We start from the raw sequence: 22,627 nt of genomic DNA, 5'->3' as shown, positions 1-22,627 counted from the left end.
TGCATATTGGAATTTGTCCCACTGCGGTATAATTTTTATTTTTTATAACCGACATTAGCCCATTATCGTATTAAATACCTTAAATACCAAAGCATACAATAACAGCTGATTTAGCGTGAAAATAAAATGTTAATATTAATCGTGGACTGTGTTTTCGAAAGCTATTATTTTGGCGGTAATTCTATTGGATTAATAACATATATTCAAGGTAGTGTTGCACTTGGTAAAGCTGATTTAAAGCCCCAATCCTGTATGCGTAATTTAAAAACACCCCCTGTTATTAAAGGACTTCAGCAAGTCATTTCAAAACCAAACATATATAGTTCAAGTTTTATTGAATTGCAAATATCCTGCCCGCTTTTTGCTTTATTACTCTTACAGTTGCATGCATACGGTCTTCTTGCATACAAATATAATTGTATAATACACCATAATTAGTAAATTACTACCCTATTTCGGAATAATACTGTAATTTTGCGGTAGATGAAGATATGCCCAAAAATGTTGCAAAAAATGCAAATGCTGCAAAAAAAAAAAATCAAATTAATAGTATAAAAATACAGTTGTTAAAAAGGAAACACCTTACACAGGCATAAAAAAAAACAAACAAAGAAATATTGTAAAATAATTTTAAACAGTTATAACGCATAAACCTTTCCGTCTTTACCAAGGAAGCAATATTTAATACGGAAAACTGGTCGGTCGCCGATACCCTTATTCACCACGGCCGAATATATATCCTGGTAAATCGTTATAGGATTAATCGATTAATGGATATATTACTGCAAAAGCTCCACCAAGCTTTGGTTAAATCCAAAATACCTGGAAAAAATTTCAACGAAATTGTGGCACTAGTACAATTTTGCTATACAGATTTAATCCCCGAAAAGTTGAAATAGCTGGTAATCCAATATATTTCCTATAACGTGGAAACCTTGTGGAAGATTAAGGAGCTCCAGCAGCTCGTGGAGGATTATAATAGTTTGGTAAAAGGATTTGTGGGGTTTATGTTATTAAAATTAAACTAATAAATTTGCACTTTTTAATACGTAGGGATAAATCAGCATGCGGCCTAAACCGTTAATATGGATATTTTGTACAAATTCGGACGTATTCCTCATAAAAACATTTTATTTTCCACTATAATTATGCTTAAAAAGTGTAACAGTACCGACGATATAAATGTGAGGTTAATTCGACCAGCTTTTCACTTAACTGCTTATTTTAAATGGACTTTTGCATACCGCGTAAAAAATTTTCGATTGGTTGCACACAATAATTTTATGCATTGGGAATTTTTCAGTACCACAAATTAGCACAAAATCGGTAAAAACTTCTTTTTCACGAACCTTATAAAAATCAATTAATAATTTTGGGTTAATAATGCTAAAATTTGTAAAAATTCAAAAGAACACCTATTTCGATACCAACTCTCCTATTCCTTAAATATGTTTATTAGGGCCAATGTCCTACTGGTGGAACTGGGCGTGCTTTCACAATAATTAACGGATTATAGGAAATCCACGCAACGTATTAAATAGCAGTTTCGACAATCGAAAACGGCTGACCTTAAAAATCGGTTATATAATGCAATAGGGAAAATCGTCCAGGTTTTCGTAACGGTTAATATATAATCCTTTCAAAATCTCACTTTTGCAAATTTTCAAATTCCGAAAAAAATATTAGTTTAATAATATTCCCTGCTCGTTTTACAGGGTTTCGTCGTCCAAAATCATGCTGGAATTTCAAAATATTTTTCCATGGTTATATAACGTTACATTCGGTAAATAAATACATTAGTAAAGCTCGTTTTTCTTTTAATTCGATCCAAACGGTTATAAAAAATATTTAAATTATAACCGAGGTTAACAATCGTTTTTTTAAAATATTTAAAAAACAGGTATTTTGGTTAATAGCGCGCAATAAAATATTTTCCTTAGCCTTTGCATATGGAGGACCTCCTGCATAATGGTAGCATATTTAATTAAAGAAAAATAATTTTCATTTTACTAATAACGCGTTATTTAGGCTGTAAACGATCGACAAAATGCAATTGTTTACCTTTCGGTACTGTTTTGGATTGCTGGTTAACCTTACCCTAACGTGGTTTTTGCTGGGTATTAATATGGGTAACGGGGTTTGCCTCCACATTTACGAAAATAAAGTTAATTAATAATAAGGAGCAACCCTATAAGGACTTTAATAATATTTTGTAAAATTTAAATAGTAAATACGGTTAGGGTGAAGCTTTTATGGTTTTTGCATAAAAATCCCATTATATTAATTAATTAATGTTTATTTGTCATTTTTTCCTTTGGGTATGCATTAAACAAAAAACAGAACTTTCCTAACATTATATATATAAAATTTCGATAGGAGTAACAAAAATTAAATAATTAGGTGTAAAAATGCAAACACATCTTACACAAATCTCCGGTAAATTTTGGTAGGCGGTTATTATTTTACCATTCGAAATAGGTTCGATTGCAAGTTTTTTAAAAAGCAGCATTTCCCGTTAATCCTTGGATTATACAGCCTCGGTGTGCAAAAACTTTTATTAAAACTATATTTCTTTTTTTAAGGGAATTCCTTTTTTAATTTGCGTTTGGCATCGTTCCGCACACGCTTTATCATCCGTACCACACGGGATTTTTAAACTATTATATACCGCTTTCCCGGTATAAATCCGGAAAGCGCCAATTGGGATATAAATTGCCATAAAAATTACGGGTTTGGACGTCGTTCCAATAATTTAAAAAATAATATAAACACAAACGGTAAATTGGTTTACTATTACCAATATATTTGTAACCATTCCAACATTTTCGAAAACTTTTAATACTGCTTTTAATTAAAACAAAATGCACCTAAATTTCGGTATGGATAATAAAGTTTAATATAAGCGTCGCAATTTTTACTATAAATTCGTTAATCGATATAAACTGTTTTATAAAAACTTTAAATTGAAAATGGAACCGTTCCGTTAATTAAAAACCTATTGTATAATTAGCAGCATATTAGGCAAAAAAACGAATTTTACTACCAAATATTTTAAAAGTTTGCAATTGGTGGTCCATACCCGACCAAATGCGATACGGGAGGCCTATTACCCTTTTATTATCTAATTTAACAATTTTAACTTCGGGCGATCCAATTATAAACTAATATTCGAAATGCAAAAAATTTACCACCAATTGTTAATAAAATTAATCGAAATATTTGCCAAAACTATATAGGACAAAACCCGTAATTGTGGAAAATATTGGGGGTAATTAATTTTATTAAATTTATTTATACAATTTTTTAAATAATTTTAATATATTAATATAGCCCATAAAATACCCAAACCATTTTGCGTTATCTACCCCTACCCCATTTAAAACCGCGTCCATTATAATGCAGGAAACCATTTATTACCGGGTACATTATTTATTACCCAGCAAAATACGGGTCCGGACGGTATCGTCCGATTTATTACCACCCGCTGGGTTTTACAACCATATACCTTTACGTATGGAAAAGAATTACGTTAAATAGGGTTTATTACCGAAATAATTAATTGCGGTACCGTGGTAATTTAAATTTAATTTATCGCGTCGGGATTGCAGTAAATTGGAAATATTTACGAAAATTAGGGTAATTTTTTTTATTTGGACGATTTTGTGGGTAAAAAAAATTATTTTTGGTGTAAAAAACGAATTATTTCAGGGTGGAGCTATTAAAGGGGTATTCCGCCAATCGGATTTTTTCAATTTTTTCCGGGTTATATTGGCTGCATATTACCGGCGGATTATTGGAAAATTAGCCATTAAGGTGTATATTCGTCGCAAATTAAATAAACCCCGCTCCAATATAAAATTTTATTTAAACAATTACCGATTTTGTATGGAAAATTTTTCGTTAAAAATTTAAAAGGAGGCCGTAAAAAATGTAATTGGCGCTCCATTACTTTTTAAAAACCGGTAAACCTATTATATTTTATAAATATAAACTACCGCCGGTATATTCCATCGGATTATATAATCAATATAGGTATAAATATAGGTTAAATAGCGAGGGATAATAATTAACCCTTACGACGCCTATCGCGCAATAAAAGGGGTATTATATATAAATGCAGAAGTACGTTAGTTCCCAATTTGGGTATTACCTCCAAAAACCTTCGCACATTTTCCATTCCCAACAATTCCTTGTAATTACGAGCGAAGGCTCCTACTAGCAATTCCATCTCGTAAATTTCTTTGGCCGTTTTAAGGAAATTTTCGCTATTATAGTACTTATCCACTGCGTCGCTGAATTTTTTATGCGCAAAAGCTTTGAGCTTGTTAAGGTAATATTTGTCTGCAAGCACCTTTAATATGGATATTAAATTCTGAACAGTTTTGTAAAATGATCGGTGGATTAGGGATTTCGTCGCGGTTTTTGTTTATCTGTGTGCTTTGGGAAACGTCGTAATTTTTATGGTAAAAAAAGTAAATTATCAATTGGACGGTTCGAGGGTTATTTTCTTAAATGTTAATCCTACTTTCCTTTGCCTCCTAAGATCAGTTAGTAATTGAACGGATTTGGAATTTTGAAATTAATACCTTTAATTTACGACATACTTTGGAAAAATAATCGGATTAAAGGTATACAATTGCTTTATACACCGGATAATCCCTTCCGTTACAGGATATTGTGAAATCCGAATAATTTCCATAAAAATAAAACCTGGTATAAAATTCGATTAATTTCGTTAAAATTTCGGGAATAGCAAAAAACATACCAATGGCAGAATTATAAACCTTTGGATTTATATATTATATTAAATTAAATTAATAAATTAACGGTTTATATTCCCATTATTTTACCCTCCACAGGTGTTGGCCGTGCGGGTTTTTGGGGTAAAAAAAATTTTGGGAACGCAACCTGGGCGTAATAGGAAAATTTAAATATTTTATTTTTTAATAATAATCGCAAAATAGTAATTAAACGTTTAATCGAAAAAAACGATACCGAAAGGTTTTTTTTTATGGATAAAAGATGCGATAGGTTTTCGTTGGCGCAATTCGTAATAATTATCCCTTAAAAAAACGTTTTTGCAAAATTTGCTGCGATAAACAGTGATTTTTTCGAATTTGGAGGGTTTTTGGTACATAATGCGATATTAATTTGTTTTGCGTATTATATTTGCTTAATAATATGGAAACGTCCTGGATTTTTTAATGTCGAAATAGCTGCCGGTCGGTTTTATTATGGTTTACACGTAATTGCAATTCCTGTTAAGGTGTTTTTATTAGCGGTTAAATCGATAATGCTGGCGAATTAGGTTATTGCAAACGCACGGCCCCGCCCAAAAAAATCCCATTATTACTATACGACGTTAAACCCCGCGGTTAGCTGCCCCAGGCCCTCAAATCGGATTGCGCTGGTACTCCAAGCCATAAAATGAAAGGCCTCCTGCATAACCGAGAAACGTAAACGACAAGGCTGTTTTAAACCGCTTTTAACCATTGCGTATAAATATAAAGCACCTGTCCAAAAAATAACGCAACAATCCCAAAATTTCACCAAAAGTCTGTATTTTCACAAAGCCATAACTTTCCCAATATACGAGGCGCAAACTCGTAAATTTAAATTCGAATAGGTATTTAGTAAAATAAACACCCACTCAAATTCCACTGCTATTGCTCCTATACTGAATAATTGGTGAGTTTTTGAAATAAAAATGCCAAAATTTCCAAAACCTGCATCCACTATACATCCCCTGTAACCCACTGTAACGGTATTTTTTCAACTTTTGCTCCTTTATATTCGTATTTACAATTTTAATAAACAATAAAATTTGATAATATTAATATGCAAAAAAAAGAGAATTTTAAACTATATACTGATAGCTTTTTGGTATGCTAGTATTTTAAATTGATTGAATTATCTGTTGTTAAAACCCGCGAATTTTGGTGTAATTTTGGGATCGTTGCGTTACTTTTGGACAGGTGCTTATACTGGAACAATCCAACCCCCACCAAACCTCGTCATATTAAAATTAGGTTTAGGGTTCCGCCAAAAAGCAGCAGATCCCATATTGCGGGAAAACGGTAATTAATGCGAATAATTGTTTTAAAACGGCAAATTCGAGCGATACCGCCGAACTGCGGTTAATTATTTGGCAAAAGTCCAGCTTAACCTGCTAAGGAAACTAAAATTTTAAAAATTAAATATAAAACCCGTTTTAAACACGGACGGGTTCGATTTCCTACCAATAATTTATATCGTCGGGCACGATTGGAAATTTGCAACTATAATTAAAAATCGCAACGACCAACGCGCGAAATTATGGACCAATTACCTTATAAATAGCACCAGCAGTATTTTATATATTTACCGCATTATTTGGGCCATCCGTCGTTTTAAACGCTATATTGCGGAGCGGTATTAATTATAATTTTAATAATATATTTGGGGTTACCGATAATATTAAAAACGGATTCGTATTACGCAACGCAAAAGTTGGAACAAATTCGGATTAAGGGGGAAAAATCCGTTAAAATAATTTTATTCGCTTTTACGCTATTACCCAACGCCCTCCAAATATCCATTAACGCGTTACAGTCCAATTTTTCAACCATTTACTAATTATTTGCACATTTTATTTTAACTATTTTTAAAAACCTGCTAACGGAGCTCGCATTAATTTTTTTTTCGCTTCGAATTACACATTAAATATCGTTTATAAATTGTTAAATACAGACCAAAATCAAATTATTTTTTTTTCGTTTTATTTAATATTTCGGAAATGCCCGTAAAAAACAAAAACCTATCCCTTTAACAACTTAGCTGGGACCGCCACGCCTCCCTTATTTCGCAGCTCATTAATATAAAGAGCAAAAACCACCAAACAAAATATAAAAAGCTTTTATCCTTCATCTTTAAACTCCAAAATCTTCAACCAAAAAGCTTTAAACTGCGCCGCCGGTTTATTAACGCATTCCGCAACCGGAATTATATCGCGTTATCATACACGTAGACTGCCTCGAAATACAAAAACCCGGAGTCAGGCATGTACCGGGTCGAAAAATGGGACGAAAAAGGAATCGCGTATTCGAAAGTGCGGCGATGCATTTTCGACCGCGTTTTCGGCTATATGCGCCACATTAACGTTAAATTACTTTGGATTAACGCCCATTATATTTATTAAAACGTTTGCAAATCCGATGGCTGTAAACGCCATTACCAATACATTTAAAACCATAAAACCTTACAGGCCATAAATTTCGTTTATTAATAAAGCAAATACATAATAGCGCTGTTTGGCAGGCCGCTCAAATCGAAAAAAAAAATTGCAAATCCTTATAAGGATTATTAAGGGGCATTTCGTTACCGATAATCGTAAAGGTTACGGCGATGCGATTAAAGCGTTATCGTTGCTTAAAAAGATTACAATCGTGTTTAGACATTCCAAAAAAACTACCGTGCTGGAGTACGGATAAGGCTGCTAATCCGTTACGACAAATTATTAAAACCATAAAAGAGGTTATACCCCAGTTTCGGCACCATCCCAAAAGAGCTTTGTCTTTCGTCCGTTAAATATTGCACGGAAGCGACGCGGTTGTGCCTAACGCTTGACAGCGTGGTAGATTTGTCGTTATTATAACGCGAGCGAGCCCGTTTTGTGCTTAAAACTGTTTGGAAATACCAACTTTTATTACCAAGCTCGAGGCTCCATAACCCCAAAGGTAATTACAAATATTGAAGCGCGCGGATTTTTGGAGCCGTGAAATCGGCTCGCAATTATAACCAACTGCTGTCGCTACAAATTAAAACTCGACCACGGGCCATTAATTTAAAAGTTTTATAATTTTAATTTTTTAATATTAACCATATATTTGCTTAACGGCGAAATCCTCGACAATAACCGCGACAAATTACGATCGGTAGCTAATTTTACTATATTAGCATTTATCCAAAAACTTATGTTTTAAGGATTTAAAACGCCAGAAAGTAATATTTGGCCATTAACGTATAATAAAAATTGCCGGTTAATTAATGTCGAAATAACGCAAAACGGTATTAAAACGAACGGCCATATATGGAAATTAAACCGCGTTATTAACACCGCATATTTCCCGAAAAAGTTACCCTGGATTAACGAAGGAAAGGGAAATTCGACATTATACGAACGGAAATGCCTTTTGCAATTCGTTATTTTTTTCAAAAAAGATGGATACCATTTTTTGGCCGGCCAAATCTACAATTACCTAGCCGACGACGCCGTATTTGTAGGAAACGAATGCATAATTTTTATATAAATGCATTTCCATTGTATAGTTGTCGAGCTGGCGGCGGTGATTTTTGCAGGTCGGAAACTAAGGTTAGGAGCCGTTTGGTATATATAGCGCCGGCTATTGGTTATTTATTTACCTGGTAAATACATATATACCCTCACATTGACGAGAAAACCCAAGGGGGTGTATTGCAGGTTATATAAATTTCCTGTTCGTTAAACCCCCTTTTGTGCCCCTAAGCAGGGTGTTTTAGGTCGTAAAATGGTGGCTTTTATAGTGCCTATATCGTTCCCGTAGTTACCCAACGAAAAAAAAACCCGAATATTTACAATAAAGTTGAATTTTATTTAGGAAATTTTATTTTAATGGTTTAACGATAAATACACGCTGCTTTTAATAAAGCTATAATATTTTTAAATAATTTATTCCCTCCGGGCTTTTCCCAATAAATTTTATTTTCCACGTGCAAGGAAAATATAGAACTTTTGTTATTTATCCGGGCTTTCCTTTATAATTCCTATTATATTATACGTAATAATTACAGTTCCCGCTTTTTGGATCCCCCTTATCACCATACATTTATAAATGCATTTTAGAACTATAACAACGCCCCGAGGACTTAAAATTTTATTAATTGCTTTCGCAATTTCCCCTATTAAACGTTTTTAAATCTGTAATTTACGCGAATAAATTTCCGCGATTTTTGCTAGTTTTAACAACCTAAACATACTGCCGTTTGGGATATATCCGATATGCATTTTTCGCAATATATTAGTGTTAAGTGAATTCCGGGGTGGTACGTTGGGAAAAAAGCGGGTTAAATTTGCTTTTAAAAGAAAAAGGTAGGATATAATGCTCGTATATGCTAAAAATGTTAATATCGCGTACGATAACAAATTCCTGTAAATTAAAATGGAAAATGGCGACGTTGGAAACCTGTTAAATGTTTTAATAATATTTTTGGGTAAAAAACTGGAATAAATCGGCGTGTTTATTCGGCGTATTTAAAAACTTTTCGCGGGTTGGGTCCTCGCCAACCGCCAGCAGGATATTATAAACAGCAGTTATAATAATAGTTTTAAATAACGCAAATAATTCCTTTTTATTACCCAAATTTAGTTATTGCGCGAATATTGGGAAGGAACCTGCTAAATTTGGTGGTTAACATAAAGGGTTTGCTATTAAAATTAAATAAATCCTACTTTGGCCAATAATTGTATAATCGAAAGGTTATTTAACGCCATCCCGCGTACAGGAGGGGAATTTACCGTTATTTATAACCTTGCTGGCCTCCGGTTTACTAAAAAAAAAGGTCCATTAATATAACGGCCCGTTATGCTAGTTTATTGGGTCGGAAACTATTTCAACTGTTTTCAGGTATAATTGTATTTGCAAAAATAAAAATGTTTTCCGAAACGAGAGACGAAACATTCAATATTTGCCGAATATTTATTTTAGTATAGCGTACCTTTTAAAAATCGGCCAAATGGATATAATGACTCCTGTTTACCGGTATTAAGGGGTGAGAAAATGGAGTATGTCGAGAATTTATAAACTAAAAGCATATGGTTGAACCGCGCCATTTTGCACTAATTATTGGAAGGCCTTTGGCAGGATAAAAGCAATATATTAAGGCGTACCATTGGTTATAATATATAATTATTTATAAAATTAGGAAATTGGGCTTATTAAGAATTTTGGGAAAAGTGATTTTGCGTTAAACGAGCGTTTTAAATACACTATTATAATAAAGGTTGGAAATATAGATTTTGAAACTGTATGGATTCGATGTGAAATATATGCTAGGACGTATTTGCATTTACGAGGCCAATTGGAAAAATTGCTTTTAACCACTTGTCCGAAATAATCGACCAATTAAAGCAGTTTAAAAATTTTTAACTATATAAAAGGCCCTCCAATACCGTGGCGAGGCACTAAAATCGTTAAGGGAGCTTTTGTGTGTCTGCGTATTTAATAATTTTTGTTGGTTAATCCGGATTCGGCCATATACCCGGATAAATATATTCCAAATTATGTAAGTAAATTTACGTGATTTCGGATCAGGATAAAAACACGGTTTTTCCCCTAAAGGTCAAGTTTTACGTACTTTTGGAAATAGTTTCGAAAATACCAAAATAGTGCACTTTTATCGTTTTTTTTATTGTTTTTACAGATTTATAAATTACCTTTACCTATCCACAATTTCTCTAATTACCAAAGGGCTGGGTTATATTATTACCACACTTCGATTAAAACACCCCCAGGTGGATCCCTATAATACGGGTTTCACACGCGGTACAATATAGCTAATAATTTACAAACTTTAACTATAAAAACTGACCGGGGTGGCGGTTAGGGTAATAACGTATTATATTATTTATTGCCAACACCTTTAAAGCTATTCCCAATCGTATACATCCGTCGCAATAATAATGCAATCCTGTACCTCCCGTTGCATTAACAGTTTTTCTTTTTTCATTTGCACCACCAATTCGTTAAATTCGTTTTCGTAATCCGGATTTAACTCCAAAGGTTGTTCGTTTTCGACAAACTGGTTAAGCAAAATCGTAAACGGAGTAGCGAATTCCTCCAAATAAATGGCTAAACGAACTAATTTCCGTGGTGCTAAAATGCCAAGTTCGTAAAGATTACCACCAGCAAAAGCAGAAAAGGTAATATTAATATTAATAAACTGGGAAACGGGGGAAAGCGCCCCTATATAACGCATTTTTTTTGCAACGGATAGTGGACCTGGGGCCGGGGCCGGGGTGATAGGCGATAAAGGAATAGCAGTAACGGTTCGTTTACGGGTGGGTAAAACGATAAAAATAGCTTTAATTGTTTTTTTTACCTCCGCATATTCGAATGCACTAATTTTACGTATATTTTACACGTTAGCAAACCCATAACCATTACCACTGCTACTGGTAATTTCGATAATTAAAAAGCCCCTAGGTCTCATTTTGCCACGGATTATAAATGGATTAAATACGCCCCCCGTACTAATTAACCGGTCCCCTGTTTAATTGGGGCCCATATTAATGTTAGGGGTAACAAAATTAGTGTTTGGGGGTGGTGGTAATACCATTGGTGTCGGTGGTACCAATAGTGCCGGTGGTACCGGTGGGAGTGTTTATTAATGGTGCCCGCGTTCCTAAAACCAATATGCAACGAAATGCGATACCGTAAACGGTTATTAATCTTTAAATAGCTTAAACAGCCGGTGCCGGCATGGGAGGCCAAACCTTTTAAATAGTTTAACGCATTCGCATAGCCCGGGAAGAGGATCCAAGTAACCGCCCTCTCGTTTGGGAGGTATATTCTGGATTTCCGTATACATAATCCGTAAAGCCTGGTGAATAATGTATTCCTAAATACCAAAAAACAGTGGAAAATTGGTATCCACGGCCCGGCTATTTTGGTGTATAATACGAATGTTAATAATATCGTTAAACTGGTTTTGCCAATAAAATATTAACCGCTTAAATGCCGTGGTTAAATTTCCCCGTAAACCACAAAGGTAGCGTTTGATCGATATATAAGCAGATTTAACGTGGGAAATGGTGCGGATCCTAAAATAAGGTAGTTAATAAGCGATATAATTGGAAATAAATACCACTAATACGGATCCATTAATACGGGCGGATGCGGGTAATATATTACCGAATACTTACTTCGTTAACCAAATCGTTAATAAGCCGTTTTTTGTACTGCAAGATCCATGCATTTAGTACGTAATGCACCGTTTGTCCTGGATATTTTTCCGGTTTTTTAAATTTAGCCAAATGCGCGTTAAAAATAGCTTCAGTTAAATTATGCATCAACTTTTTAACGTTAAGCAAAAAACATTTTAATTGGTGGTAACGTTCGATTCGGTTATAAATCTTTCTAACCGGTGGGAAAAATGGCTTGCATTTAATTAATACGTTTATATTAACGTGCTAAACGCATAAAATGCTGGGAGTTAGTAATAAATAGTCCTGGTAAAGGGAATGCGTGCGCCTGGAAATAAGCTTGGAACGTATAAAACGCCCAGGTATAATCGGCTTTTTTTTTATGGTTTATAAACACGGCCGCCACTCCGAATACCTTTTTAAACGGCTGGATTCCGACCATATTAAAAAAAGGTATGCTAAATATATTCGTTTTATACGTGCAATCGAATGCCAGTATTTCGGGTGCAGTGCGGTAAAGGGGAACGGCCGAGATAGGTGCGATGAATAAAACCGTAATACGACCTTCCGCATTGTGCGTAAATCGATATTAATAACGTTCGGGGTTAGTATTTAAATGCTAATTATTTGGCCGCAAATTAATATAAACCCGATAAAACGGCCGAACGTTTGCGGTATTTTGTTTAACAAATAAATAAAAGTTAAGATAGGGGTTTATTTCAAACAACCACTGGATAAAGGACCGGCCATTAAACTGTAACATACGTTTTTTTCGTAAAAGATTTTTCACATTTAATACCAAAAACGTTTACCTATTTCCCGCATTACGCTTAATTTTGGCGATAATATTGTTTGGAATATTTCCAACCCGCTAAAATACCAAAATGCGGTCCCTCCAAATCGAAATTTAATACCGTCGCCAAACTAGGTGCGAAAATTGGTTTAAATTTATAAAATGGTTATGGGTTAAAAGGCCGTTACCTGTGGGTTTAACTGCCCTAATAACCCATATTCCGGCTGGTATTTTGCAAATGTTAATTCGGAAAAGGCAGTTTATTTATGCAGATTTCGTTCTGGCGCGGCGTTTTTTAACGTATATATTTTGGGTACGTGCATCCCTGGAAATTTAATCGATTTTTTAATGCCCGCGGGCGCACCGGTATTGGATCCGAGTAATTTTTAGGCCGGAAAAAAAAGGTGGGTAATAACGATAAAGGGCAATGCTATAACCTTTAAAAACAGCTTACGTAAGCAAACTAATATAGGTTTTTTTACGCGTTAGGAATTTTATAGCATAGTTGGAAATAGTTTTATACGTTTGTAAATATACGGTGTGAATTTTGCTTTTAGGGCCGGAGTATTTGGCCCACGTAACCAATTAACTATTTTGGTTAAAGTTCGTGAATAGCATTATTTTGAGGAATTAGTGGGCCGGCCACATATTACCACGCCATTACCTTAGTTGAACTTTGTGGTTAAAATTTGTAAATTATTAGTTATATTGTACCGTATAGGAAAACGCATTGTAGAGGGTCCATTTGGAAGTGTTTTAATCCAAATATAATGGTAATATAACCCAACCTTTACCAAATTGGATACCCCGTAAATTTATGTATATTACGACAGCGTACGATATAGTACGTGCCAAAAAATAATATTGAAATGGGGTTAGCGTTCGTAGTACAAAAATGGGGTATTATGGGGGAAATAGGCGCGCGAAAAAACTGGAAAAATTATTAGCGATACCGCGGTTAAAACGGCCGCAAACCCTTGGAAAGCAGCTATAACGGGTTTTTTTTATTTAATTTTGAAAAACGTGGTAAGCTGCAAATGCGGTATTCGTGCAAAACCAATATAACCCAAAAATTCCCAATAGCGCCGGAAAAAAGGCCGTTTAACCGTAGCAGGGCAGGCCTCCCGCATCGTATTATATATATTTAGGCGAATTGCGATTGGGTCCGGTTACCTTATCGGCGTTCGACGAAATTATTTAAAGTCGAATGTTATTTTTGGGTTGCAAAACCTGGAACGAGCGAATATACCATATTATAATATAGGCCAATTATTTAGGTTAATTGTATGTCCATTATATTTACCCAAAGAAAAAGGTTTTCCCATCGGTTTACGTTTTTTTAATTATGCAGGAGGTTTTCCATCTTTTGGGCCGGTAATTGCAGGGTTTAGCGTTATATTATAAAAATGGGGTATTTGGTAAAGGTTGGGTATTTGCGATATACTGTAATATTACGAACGAGCAAGTTAGGGTAACCGCTGTACCAAAAAAGACAATAGCAACTAAATCGTGCGGGTTTATAACCTATGTATCACTTTATAAAAATAAAGCGGTTTCGCTATTAAAAAATTTGGTACGGAAAATAACGGAAGGGGTTATAAAAAGCCCAAACATTATATGGGTTGGGCGTTAAAAGGGTGCCGGTGATTTTTTTTTGGTTAACCATATCGAAATTGTTACGGATTCGTGCTGGTTGCACATATTTGTTACGATTAAGGTATCGGGGTAACCTGTTCTTGTGGTAAAATACAGTGGGTCGAAGCAATTAAGCGTTTGACTGGATAATTGGGGTTTTTAATAATTGGGGGTGAAGTTATAATCGTTTTTAAGTAAATATTGAGATTAATTAGAGTGTAATTGCTATTAAGCAATTTTAAAATCGAATTTATTTATATAGTAATGAGCGTATTTTATATAAACTATCCTTTAAATGTGATTTTTTTTAATCTTTGTAATCTGTAATTCCCAATTGAGGTTTTACAGATTACCCAAAATTACCCCTTAGTGGTTACGTAATACCACATAACTGGGTCCTTACGTAATCCTGTTTCCTGTCGGTCGGTATCTTTTTTGGTCGAGTGTCGTTAGGAGGGGTAACCCCGCCTAGCCTCACTGGTACCGACCCGATTGTCTGGTCGTAACATAAACCGCTTATATAATCCGGTATTTATACCAAATATAAATATGCTATTATATATACGTTTAGCAGCCCCCACCTGCAAAATATCTGAAATTTGGTCCAAAAACAAAAATAATATTTAGAAAAATAGAAAATCGAAAAAAAAAATCGAAAAAATAGTACCGCCATAAGCGAATCAAGTGCAAATGGTATCGCATTCGCCGAATTATGCGTATAAAAATAAAAAATAAATTGTTGTTAACATTCCTACCAAATACTATCTTCAGCGTACAAACCCTATATTTTTACGATTTTTATTTATTTTTTTATAACGGAGTGTTGGTCGCCGAATTGACGAAAATACCGCTATAAGCGGCGAAAATCGACAAATTGTACTTAAACCTGAACCAGAGCGTTTTTTGCTTGGACTTACAGGTATATTGCAAAGCCGCAATTGAGCCACGAAGTTGATTAATTGCGGAGTTTTTGGCTTTAAGGATGAGGATTAAAATTAGGTATTTTCAGCATTTTGGCGATTAACATTCCGTTATAAAAAGATAAATAAAAATCGTAAAAATGAGCGGTTTGTACGTTGGATATAGAATTTATTAAAATTATTAACAGCGATTTAATTTATACTTTTATTTAATATAACGGCCGAATTGGATACCACTTACCCTTAATCCGTTTATGGCGGTACTATTTTTTCGACTTTTTAGCCATTGTTAACTTATACTTGGTTTAATTAAAGTTTTTTTATTGGCAGCTTTGCAAAATGGGGAATTATGTCCCAACCCGATGGATTTTAACAAAACCTTCTACCCGCCAAAATGGAGCTATATTTCTCCAAAAAAATATTTATCTCGCGGACAGTTTTAATATTAATTAACATTTTAAAGCGCACAGCTTTGCTATTAACGCGTACCTTTTGCGAAATTTTTAATAACGTTAAAATTGATATTTGTTAGGGATTTGATCGTTGCTAAAGGTGGAATGGGATAATTATAATCCCGAAAAGCGACGAATAATTAGGGGGGATAAAATAGGCGCTCGTGACGCTATATTACCGTAATTTGTTTTGGAAATAATATTTATTGAAAAAATCCAGCCAAAACGTTTCGATTTTTCACGTATAAACCCTAAAAACGCAGGGGTTTAACTATTATTGCAGACTTTCGGTTTGTCCAGCGATTTGGCCTGGATAGGCTGTATGCAGGCCTTTTTTCGAAAGTCCAATTATATAGGGTTTTGCAGGTTCAAAGCACAAACGGTAATTTTGAAATTTGCACGACTGTTATTTGTATAAATACAACCATTTCCCGATTGATTGGCAAATTTAAGTAAACAGGTAGTATTTTTTTCAGCATGGCGTATTTCGTTTACCAAATTTATTTTCCAGATTATAACGATGGTACGGATATTTGCTCCAAAATCACAGGTTCCGCTATAATTAAAAAAAAAGCAATGCTAAGCGGTTTTGGAAATTATATTCGATATATTGTTATAATTTACTTAAAACGACGCAAAAATTGGGAATATTTAGAAAAAAGCAACAGTTTTATTAGTAAATTTTTATTAATCCGGGCAAACGGTATATATAATTTAACGATATTATTAGGAAAGGGCTATACCTATAAAATAAGCGATTTTTTTAAAGTTAAAAAAATTAAGCTTCAATATATTGCCAAATTTCTTAAAATGCGCGAAAACTATTTGCTGGTTAGCCGGATGTATCGGCCGAATGATTTGCCCGATGGCATTTCACAATTAAAAATGGAGGATACGAGGTTTTATACCTTAAACCACAATACGTTTTATATAACACCTTTATGGTAAGCCAGCTAATAACGGAGAACAGTTGAAATTATCCACATTTTAAACGTTGTAGATTTAGCCGTAAAAATCGCAGAAAAACAGTGTTCAAATGGATTTTGGACCCCCTCCACTACCTATTGCTTTATGAAAAAAAAAATATTTCACTTTATAAAACGCATTAGTTTACTATATGCTAATTTTAAACAAAATAAACAACGGCAACAGCAATTAATTAAAACGTTAAAATGTTATAAAAGGATATAATGCTATAGAAATATATTGTGTATATAGAAAATGGGCACGGATAAAGGAGGATAATTGCAAATATTGGAACGTCTGTTTTTTGCAATGCTGTATTGGTTTTTTGATAATTTGCGCTGTTAAAATGGGGTACAAATACCCGCCCAATTCGCTTATTACTCCCTAATCGAAAAATTATTTACGCCATTGCAAAACCAGCCAATCGGATTGTGCGTTTATTCACCGCCGCGCCGATGGAGGGCTCCTGCATCTGGCTATTCGACGGCTATGGTAAATAGTTATTAAAAACGCTTGCATTACCCGAGTAATAATATAATTAAAAACGCGTTTTTTTTTAACCGAAACCGAAAATAATAAGCGATAATACCCTGAAAGATTGCGGGCCCTCCTTTTATTAACTTACGCTAAAATTCAGAAAATAAAGGCGAAAATCGATGCAAATATATCCCAGTTAAATACCGGAATGCTACCCTGGCATCCTTTTATTAGGTTCCGTGGAGGTGAAGGCCAATAGGAATAAACCCACGATAAAATATATCCCTCGAAAAAGCCGATAAAAAGGAGGGTTAATAGTTTTAACCAATTATATGCCCCGAAAACGATTTGGGGTAAAAAAATTACGACGGCGAACCTATATTTCCAAATACCATTAATTTAATTTTGTCCCCCGTTTGCTAATGCAGCTATTTATTATACCGGAGGCCCTCAATATAAAAAGTTAGGTAAAATGCTCCATTTACCAGTATACCTGCTTGTTAGGCATATTGGGAACCTGCAATTAATATTAAAAATTTGCCACAGTATTATAAAATAGGCCTATTGCTATCTTATTTATACATCCTATAAACAAAAGTTCGGCGGTTATCGCTTATAAGAATTATAAACGAACATTTGGACTGCAAAACGCCTTCCACGGGTACAACCAGGAGTGGATGTATAATTTAATTTGCATAAAAAATATAGCCAAATGCGGGCTGAGTTTTTATTTAGGGGTGATTAGCGAGTGTTTCTAATATAATAACGGTTCCGATTTTAGCAGGTATTTTGGGTTCTGTTTTAAAAAAATAGGTTTGGCGTACTAAATTAATTATTACGGTGTAACAGTTTTTGATAAAAAAAAAAAGGGATACGGCCGAACCATTTTGTCGGGTTAATAGGACCAATTTATTACGAAGTAACGGCAAGGTTATACCTTTTTTGGCGAATTTATTGGCCAATTAAAATTATTTTCCAACCGTTAACGTTAATATAACCTCCATCGCCCCCTCCCTCGCCCCGCCATCGCGTTAATACCGGTTAATTACAATTTCGTTAAGCTTTACCAAAATCCCAATATTAGTATCGCAATCGGAGTGGGGTTATTTGTAAGGTAAAAAAAACTCCGTTTTATAAGCCAGGGGAGGGGGTGATGTTGGTAAAGTTTAAGTATTTTTATTTTACTTGTACAGGCGGGCAGGCAGGAAATATGGTTATATGGGTACACGAAAAGCTTTTCCGTAATATATGGCTTTATATGGCGTTTTATACCGATATTATTAATATTATAAAAATATTAACCCGGTTACGATTTAACGTTTTATTATTGTAAAATAATAACCCTTTTAATAATATGTTACAATTCTTAAACCGATGTTGTTTGGGCTAATTTTGCCAAAATTGGAGTTACCACTATTTAGGAGCGATAAGCTATTTTTTGGCGGCAATTTTCCCTTTTTTTTTATTTTTTTAAAACATCTTCCACCATTTATGGGTTAAACCCATTTTTATTAGCGATTTACACCCAAATATACCAATAAATTTAACAGTTGAAAAATTTTTGCCCTCCGGGCGCCGGTCGTTATAATTTTACCAAAGGTTTTAAACCGCCGCGCGCGCCCGCAAAATACGCCGCAGGTTTTACCGCAGGGCCAGGCCGAATCGGAATACGTATTTTTCGATACGCGCACCGTTAACGCGTTTAAACCGGCCGGCCGTAAAAAGTATTCCAATTTCCCGGCTTTAATTATTAAAATATTGCAGCAAAAGTTGGAAAACGTGGAAATAATCGGTAATTGGTTCGAAAAAGTTTTTACAACCAAATTCGAAAGTTTATAAACCCCGGAAAACGCCGCTTTTAGGAAAATTGTTTTTAAATTTAACGATATAATTAACGGTTAATTTTTTAATCGCACTTTTTTTAAAAAAAAGTGTTCGCGTTCCCCGTCGCGTTCGCCGACCAATTCCAACGAAAAACGCAGCATTTTAATTATAAGGACGGGTACGGCGTCGTCGGTTTTTAAAAGCAAAAGCACGCCCATTAATAAATCGGTTATATAGGCCGAACGAACCGCCACATTACTAGCGGCGATTTTAACGCGAATTTTAACCCCGGCCACGCGTTCGTACCCGATACGTACAATACCCGGCAATGCATTTAATAATTCCGCAATTTTTTCCCAATTGGGCCGGAACCGCTCCTAAGCCCCGAAACGTTTAATAAAATAACCGTTTAACCGTATTTTAATCCGCGTAAATAACAAATTGCGGATAATAACGAAGGAGTTATACGCGGTAACCATTAAATTGGCCGAATTGGTTTTAGTGCCATACAGTAAAATCCCAAACGCCAAACGCATCCCCACGGGCTGGGGTGTTACGACAAATGGCTCCTTACCTTTTGGTAGGGGTTTTTTGTTTTTTTTTTCTTTTGAAAATTTGTTTAAAGGATTCCTGTTATATAAACGGTACAAAAAACGACAATTACAAATGGGAAAAACCGCTGCTATCGCTAATATAAAATCAGTAAGGAAAACATATTTCCGGAATTTTGGTTTTTATCCTCCGGGTTTTGAATTTTTTCGTTTAAAAGCTTTTAAGCGTCGATTTCCATCGCGTCCGTTTTATTTAACTTTAGCAATTTTTTATTAAATTTGCTAAGCAGTTCGTTATAATGTTTCTTTTTGGTCGCATTTTTGCTCGTTCGTTTTAAAACCCTGAGTTTTTTGCGACGTTTTGCAGCTAAGGAAAACATAGTGCAAGTTACAATTTAGCTAAAATATGTTGTTTACCCTTTCAAATTATTTTTTCGGGTTATTAGGACGCCTAAATATTTATATTTAATTTTATTAAAACCTATTTCGGATTTCCAATTATAAAATACAAATTTAATCCCAAATTAAGGGTGTTCCCATTAAATATTTAATCCGTTGGAACTAATGCATATTTTACAAAAGGTCCCAAAATTTGTTTAAAATTGTAAATTAAAACTTTTATTGGATTTATTAGGTATAGTACAATTTTGTACCAATTGCGAACGAATATTTGCTGCGATAAAACCCCGAATTCGGGATAAATGGCAAAAATTTATTTGGGGAAAATAACGGGTTAAAAACCCCCATTTTTAATTTTAAGATTTTTTTCAATCCCGTTAAACGGTTTTTATTTACTCGTATCCTTTTTTTTTCAATGGTCCACAAAATGAAATTGCTTTTATATTGCAGCTGAATTAATGGACGCTGCGGTAGGAAAAACGGGAGTTCAACAAACGATACAACCAAGATCATAAAATATAAGTCGATTAAATTAATAATTTTTGCCACCGCTAAAACTTATTACTTTTTCCAACCGAAAAAAATACAAATTATACGGAAAATTTAACGGATTAAATAATTATATTATTTAGGCTTTGCTAACAATTTAATATATAATTGGTTAATTATATCGCGACCACACGTTTTACTGGGGGCGCGGGTGACCGTACCCAAAAAAAACGATATATATATTAGGAGGGAAAATCCTTTATAAATAGGACGTTAATTTCGAGCCAAAAAGGTATATTACGTTTTAAATTAGATAAAAAATTACAAATTCCGGGTTTTCTTTTTCTCGTTGTATTTTGTGCATAATTATAAAAAAAGCATTTAATTTAGCCGCGTTATATTAAATATTCGATATTTATTTTAATCCGCCCCTCCATAGTTTCCGTATATTTATTGGTTTTATCGTAATTGGCGGATATTTGGATAAAACGTTAAAATTCCGAATAAGGAGGAGCTATGCAAGGAAAGGCGAAATATTTTGCAATATTTTACGGAATTTTAAATATCGACGAATTTGAAAATCTTTAATAATAAAGTGGATAATATTATAGTGACGCAATCCACCGATTTAATTGGGATTTTTCGATTGCGTTAACGGTTTTTTTCCATAAATAATAATATGTTTCCTTACATTAAACACATCCCAAAACTGGGACGCTACGAAGACCAAAATTATATTCCAAACAAAACAGGTTTTTAAAAACCTATATTGGCTTATTAATACCAATGGCCGACAAAATATAAAAATTAACGAATCCGCTATTAAATATTTTAATTTTAAACAAATAATATCGCCTTTAATTTAAACCCTAAAATAAAAACAAAAAAAATTTTTAACATTTTATAACCGGAAATAGTTTCGCGAGCACCCGTCCCCACGGTAAACCCTAAATTAAAATTTATTTGGGAGGGAGTTCCAAATATGGACACATTTAACGATATACCCGTTGTCCGTAACGCATTCGCATCCCATTACCTGGACATATTCGGCCTCCCCCATTTACCAATTTCCATTTAACGACCCTCCCATAACGTTAAATCCGCCGACGGTACCTAAATCAAAATTATACATTTTTTCCCCGATATATTTGCAAAAATAAATACGCCACCGGATCGTGTAATTATATTTTATTTTGGCGGCGGTTTTATTATAGGAAACGCGGACAGTAATATTAATTTTGCTACTAATATAATAATCCAAATATATAATTATATATTTATACCAAATTACCGCTTCGCACCGGAATACCCAGCACCGGCGGCCGTAAAAAACGTTTATACCACGCTAAAATGGGTGCAAACGTATACCGCGGGGTTCGGTATTAATACGGAACGGGTGGTTTTTTTTAATATAAACGCTGGCGGTGGAATCGCCACCGGGACGGTTTTAATAGTTTACGATAAAAACCTTACCAATTCGGAAAAATTTCCGTTACCGGCCGGTTTGGCGCTGCGGTACCCTATATTAAACGACCGTACGGTTGGGTCGATCGAGGACCCGGAATATTTTTACCATATTTGGAACTGCGTAATTAATAAAATTGCGTGGACAGCGTACGCAAGCGGTAAAATAAAAAAGGAAAAAACGAACGATACCATTTTTATAGACGCGGTACCAGCGCGGGCTGGGCCGGATAAACTGCGGGGTTTCCCGTTTATATTTGTGGACGTCGGGGGACTGGATTTGTTCCGCGAAAAAATTACCAAATTTATAACCGCGTTAGCCACCGCCAGCGTTAACGTCGAATTCCACCATTATTCGGGGCTTCCACACGGCGTTAAAATAATGGCGCCGGGGATTAGCAAAACTATTATTATAAATAAAAATACCTGCAAATTTATTGGTAAATTTTAACTTTAAAAAACTAAACCAATAAAATATAGCGGAATAAATGCAAATCTTTAATCGTAATAATTTGGCGATAATACGTTGGTATTTCACCATTGGGTAAAAACTTTACGGGCGGCCCGTGCATTACCATTAATCCTCCGATTGCGGTCCGTGCACCGCTAATAATTACCCGACCGCGCCGCGTCGGATCCTCCGCCCCGGACCTTTTTAATTATACGTGTTTGTGGAATTGTACGGATCCTAACCTATAAATCTTTTTGGAATACCGTTT

General features: G+C 34.5%; 3 protein-coding genes across 3 annotated transcripts; 1 reads left to right on the top strand and 2 right to left on the bottom strand.

The window, feature by feature from the left end:
* Window positions 1-4,066: 4,066 nt before the first annotated feature.
* PpBr36_02279 (uncharacterized protein) lies at window positions 4,067-4,699 on the bottom strand (the record flags this gene model as incomplete). The annotated part of the gene is made up of 2 exons (XM_029889461.1): window positions 4,067-4,372; window positions 4,598-4,699. 2 exons carry the CDS (start codon window positions 4,697-4,699, stop codon window positions 4,067-4,069), a joined length of 408 nt encoding a protein of 135 aa, XP_029753748.1.
* A 2,340-nt stretch (window positions 4,700-7,039) lies between these two features.
* PpBr36_02278 (uncharacterized protein) lies at window positions 7,040-7,177 on the top strand (the record flags this gene model as incomplete). The annotated part of the gene is made up of 1 exon (XM_029889460.1): window positions 7,040-7,177. The coding sequence occupies one exon, from the start codon at window positions 7,040-7,042 to the stop codon at window positions 7,175-7,177; it is 138 nt and encodes a 45-aa protein (XP_029753749.1).
* Window positions 7,178-11,270: 4,093 nt separating this feature from the next.
* Window positions 11,271-11,991, bottom strand: PpBr36_02277 (uncharacterized protein; the record flags this gene model as incomplete). Its single annotated transcript, XM_029889459.1, is given in 3 exon segments — window positions 11,271-11,634; window positions 11,651-11,836; window positions 11,939-11,991. 3 exon segments carry the CDS (start codon window positions 11,989-11,991, stop codon window positions 11,271-11,273), a joined length of 603 nt encoding a protein of 200 aa, XP_029753744.1.
* Window positions 11,992-22,627: the final 10,636 nt, after the last annotated feature.

Source organism: Pyricularia pennisetigena, chromosome 3 (assembly GCF_004337985.1).
Source record: "Pyricularia pennisetigena strain Br36 chromosome 3, whole genome shotgun sequence".
NCBI classification, from domain to species: Eukaryota; Fungi; Ascomycota; class Sordariomycetes; order Magnaporthales; family Pyriculariaceae; genus Pyricularia; species Pyricularia pennisetigena.
The sequence above is the reverse complement of the archived record's forward strand: the minus strand, read 5'-3'. Positions and strand labels throughout refer to the sequence as shown.